This window comes from Eurypyga helias, unplaced genomic scaffold (genome assembly GCF_000690775.1).
Source record: "Eurypyga helias isolate BGI_N326 unplaced genomic scaffold, ASM69077v1 scaffold45925, whole genome shotgun sequence".
Lineage (NCBI taxonomy): Eukaryota > Metazoa > Chordata > Aves > Eurypygiformes > Eurypygidae > Eurypyga > Eurypyga helias.
The window spans coordinates 14,093-18,044 of NW_010251616.1; the positions used below are offsets into that span (position 1 = coordinate 14,093).

At 45.7% G+C, this 3,952-nt stretch overlaps 1 protein-coding gene across 1 annotated transcript in view; it reads right to left on the reverse strand.

Annotated features, from left to right (window-relative positions):
- DNAJC12 (DnaJ (Hsp40) homolog, subfamily C, member 12) overlaps positions 1-3,602 on the reverse strand; it is a 9,558-nt gene extending 5,956 nt beyond the window's left edge. Inside the window, exons 1-2 of the mRNA XM_010152082.1 lie at positions 3,489-3,602; positions 200-278 (exon numbers count right to left, since the gene is read on the reverse strand). Of these exons, the coding sequence (XP_010150384.1) occupies positions 200-278; positions 3,489-3,566 (157 nt within the window). The 5' untranslated portion in view covers positions 3,567-3,602. The remainder of the gene's footprint in view (positions 1-199; positions 279-3,488) is intronic.
- Positions 3,603-3,952: the final 350 nt, after the last annotated feature.

Consider the following 3,952-nt stretch of genomic DNA (forward strand, 5'->3'; position numbering starts at 1 on the left):
TCCACCACCTCAGAGCGTGCACGTGTTAGGAAAGACTATTAAACCTTGCTATTTAAAGACAATACGCTCAACGCTCATGAGAATTAAAATACACTGGGGAAAAGGAGTATTTAATTAAGCTTTAAGGCTGAATTTAATATCTTACTGATATTAGTATAAGAAAAAAATAGATTGTTTTTAAACAGGGATGAACACATACCTGCTTTGGGGTTTCCAGGATGTTTGTCAGGATGACATTCAAGGGCTTTAATCTTAAATTCTGCAAGAATTTGTTCAACCTAAACAGAATATCAAGATTTAAAGCGAGTAAATACACATACACAGAGAACATTTTCAAATCTGCTTTTGGAAATGGGTTGGGAGAAACAACAAAGAATGCTGAAAGATTTTTTCCTGTTCATTTTTACAAGCTTTGCAACACGCAAAAGAGGTAACCACAGCCAGCTGTCGGGGACACTGCTTATCTGATCTCACTTTCCACCACTCATCCTTATTCTTGTGGTTTGTGAAGCTCAGTCATCCCACATGGCAAGTTGGCTTTAAGGAGAATGTGTAGATCATGTCTGCAAACCCCCTTCCTCACATCTGACCACGGGGGCAAGAAATGCATCACTCCAGTTGCTCTCACTTTGTTTAATCGACCAGCTTTCAATGACGTCTCACTGCAGGAAGCAAAGACCTTCTGTACTGTACAGCATCAACTCATGGGATTGGTTGCCCTTCTCCTTATCCTCTCCATAGGAAATTCAGCAAGTACCACACAGCTTTTCCATCTTGCTTAGCACAGAGCTAGGTAACTAGCAGTTCACATTCTTCCTGTCAAGTTAATTTGCTGTGCAAAAAAGGTTGGCTTGGAATAGAATAAATTTATAATCAATATTAGCATATTGGCCTGTATTAGTTTGTTTAATTACAAGTTCCCACACAGCTTAGATATCCTCAAGTATTACAATCACTGGAAAAACATATTAACAACATACAAGAAACCACTGGCATGGGCATCAGCTTAGATTTTCCAAATTTTCAGATTTGTCAAAGTATCTTGCCTCTTATTATAACTCAGAGCCCAAAACTGCTTTGTATCTTTCCAGCACAGCTGAAGATACATGCCCTAAGTTAGCTACTATTCTTTCCCACCCTGGAAAGGCTGTTCATATAAATTCCTCATCCTTCAAACCCTGATATCCATATACAATTTAAATTATTAATTTCAAAATTAAGGCTCATGACCTTCTTTCTTTGGAATAAAATTACAGTTCACTCAACTAGCTGGCCAAATTGTGTTGTCATATGCTAGAAAAAAATGTGGTCTACAGTGGTATTTTAATAATTCTGCACTTTTCACTCTTCAGTAGCTTCCTTCCAGAGGGACAGATGAAAGGTGACATATTACCAGTCAGTAAAACACTTAAAAATATAGACATTGCACAGAGAACTCGTTGAAACTGGTTATTATACAGCGAGCCACCATCTCAAAAACTTGTGTTATATGAAGGGGGCTGTTAAAATAGGTACAGTAGCAGAGGGGGAGCGTGGAAGTCTAGAGTCTAAAAAAAAAATTAGTAGGAGGAAAAGTTTCTAGGAAGTTTATATAGAATACATGAAACGTATATAAAATATTGAGGGATATGTTTTGCCAAGAAAGGTGTCCAATAGCCACTACACATGGATAACGCTACTCTTCCTGGAAGAAATGTATAGATGAAATCTCCCCTCTTCCTCCCAAGGAAGAACTAGGCGTCCATGAGCTCAATGCCACAAGAAGCCAAGACCCAACATGGGTGTTTCCTTGAAAACAGGGAGAATCTGTAGAAATGGAGCCTATTTGTGCTTCAATTTAACCAGGTCAGATCCAGACCAGACCACCGGGCACCGGCGATGCCAGTACTGCGGCTGGGAACGCGAAATCTCCCCTCTTCCTCCCAAGGAAGAACTAGGCGTCCATGAGCTCAATGCCACAAGAAGCCAAGACCCAACATGGGTGTTTCCTTGAAAACAGGGAGAATCTGTAGAAATGGAGCCTATTTGTGCTTCAATTTAACCAGGTCAGATCCAGACCAGACCACCGGGCACCGGCGATGCCAGTACTGCGGCTGGGAACGCGCTGCGCGTGCCCCAAGAAGCCTGCGCTGCTGCAGACGCTTGACTGCACACAGAGAGTAACGTGCTTGCAACAGACCCGTAAGGCTTTAATTTCTGTTGGATGGTAGTGGTGTGCACCGTCCGGGGGGCGGCAACCACGGTGCTCCGTCAGCTTGCGATCTCCGATCCCGCTCCCGGCTCAAAACCAACGTAGTAACATCTGCTGCTTCTCTCTATGCCTGATACGTGGCAGATCGTTTTCCAGGACCCATTAGCATTTATTCCATCTTTTTAATTTCATTTTTAAGCAATTTGAAAAATCATTATCATATGGACTTGAACGATTCGTTGATTGCTAAACCCTTAAGGAATTAGCATGAGGTAGAAAATGGGAAATAGCATCTGCGAAACAAGCCCGCACCGAGGCTCGAACACCGCCCTCTCCTGGGATGATTTTTAGGAGTTATCTCAGGCACAGCTTTAAAATGCCGTCTGGAACAGACCGAAGATGCTTACCGCTATGCTAACAGCGACAGAGGAGACCGAGGAACTGACCATCAGGACAGGTGAGAGCCCCCGATTAATTTACTGATCAAAATGCAGCTTTTACCCACACTGCATTACAGAAGAGTAATCAAAACTCCTTTTCCAAAATTAGAACGCAATTCCAGTTCATATAGCAGCTAGATTAAAACAGTATTAGCATACCACTTACACAGACTATCCAAAAAAGGTTACATGGACAGCTTTAGGAAGAGGAACACTTGTTTTAGCTACAAATCACTCAACAATTCCTTAGCTAGGTCTCATTCGAAAGTATGTATCTGCTACCAAAACAAACTAGTGAAACTAGTATCTGAACGTCATTAAAATTAGCATTTAAAAGTCGTCATTAATGCGATGAATGAAAAGGAGGTATTCTTTTTGGTTTTCCTCCCAAGCAGTGAAGACAGCTCTCAAGGCCGTGTATAAAACCCGAGGAGCTCACTGGCACTACCAGCCACCTGCAGCTGCGAACACCCACTGCAGTTAGCCCTTGGCATCTCTTAAAATCGAGACCGTACGCCAAATTATTCATTGGGTGATGCCGAACGCGTGCAGCTGGCTCCCGACTCACAACCGCGGCGCATGTTGGACCCAGCTGAGGAACAAGCCTCAGTAACGTGGCTGTAATGAAATCCTGGCTCATAAGGCACTTTTACGCTAAGCCTTAGCGCGGATACGCGGGTCAGAAAACCGAGCTTAGCGAAGGGAGAGACTAAGAGATGGAAGTGGCAGGAAAGAAGGTTCCCAACGCATTTCCAGCAGCCCTGCCCGTGGGGGTAAGCAGCTTCAGGGCTCCCCACCGACACACAGGCTCATTCCAGCGGTTATTAACCTGGGGAGGAGGCGGGGAAGGCACTTACCGTGGACAGCTCGTCGCATCCGAGCAAGTTGTAGTAATCTTCCAAGTCCTCCGCCCTGCAGTTCAGGATGGCATCCATCCGGGCTGGTCCAGGGGGCTGTTTTAGCCCGAGGCGCGGGGTGTACAAGGCGGGATCAACGCAACGCTCGCCCGAGGGTTCAGAAGGAGCCCGGGCAAACGGGCAATTGCCACTCGGGTCTGCGGCTCCCTCCGGTGCTTTTTAATACCGCCAGCTGGCACACATGAATCGTCTTGAATCCTCTGCCTGCCATTGGTCCCTGCAGAATGCCTATCCGGTTGCACAAACCTGCTCATAGCAAAGCTCCCTGGGATTTGTAGTCGCCAGGGTCACTTCGGCACTAGAGCCTGGCCCTGGTGCAGGCCGAAGCCAGCCCCGCTTGCTGGGTGAGACCCAGCTGTGGTGGAGGTGCTGACCCCGCCAGCGCCTGCAGAGCCGCCAGCAGC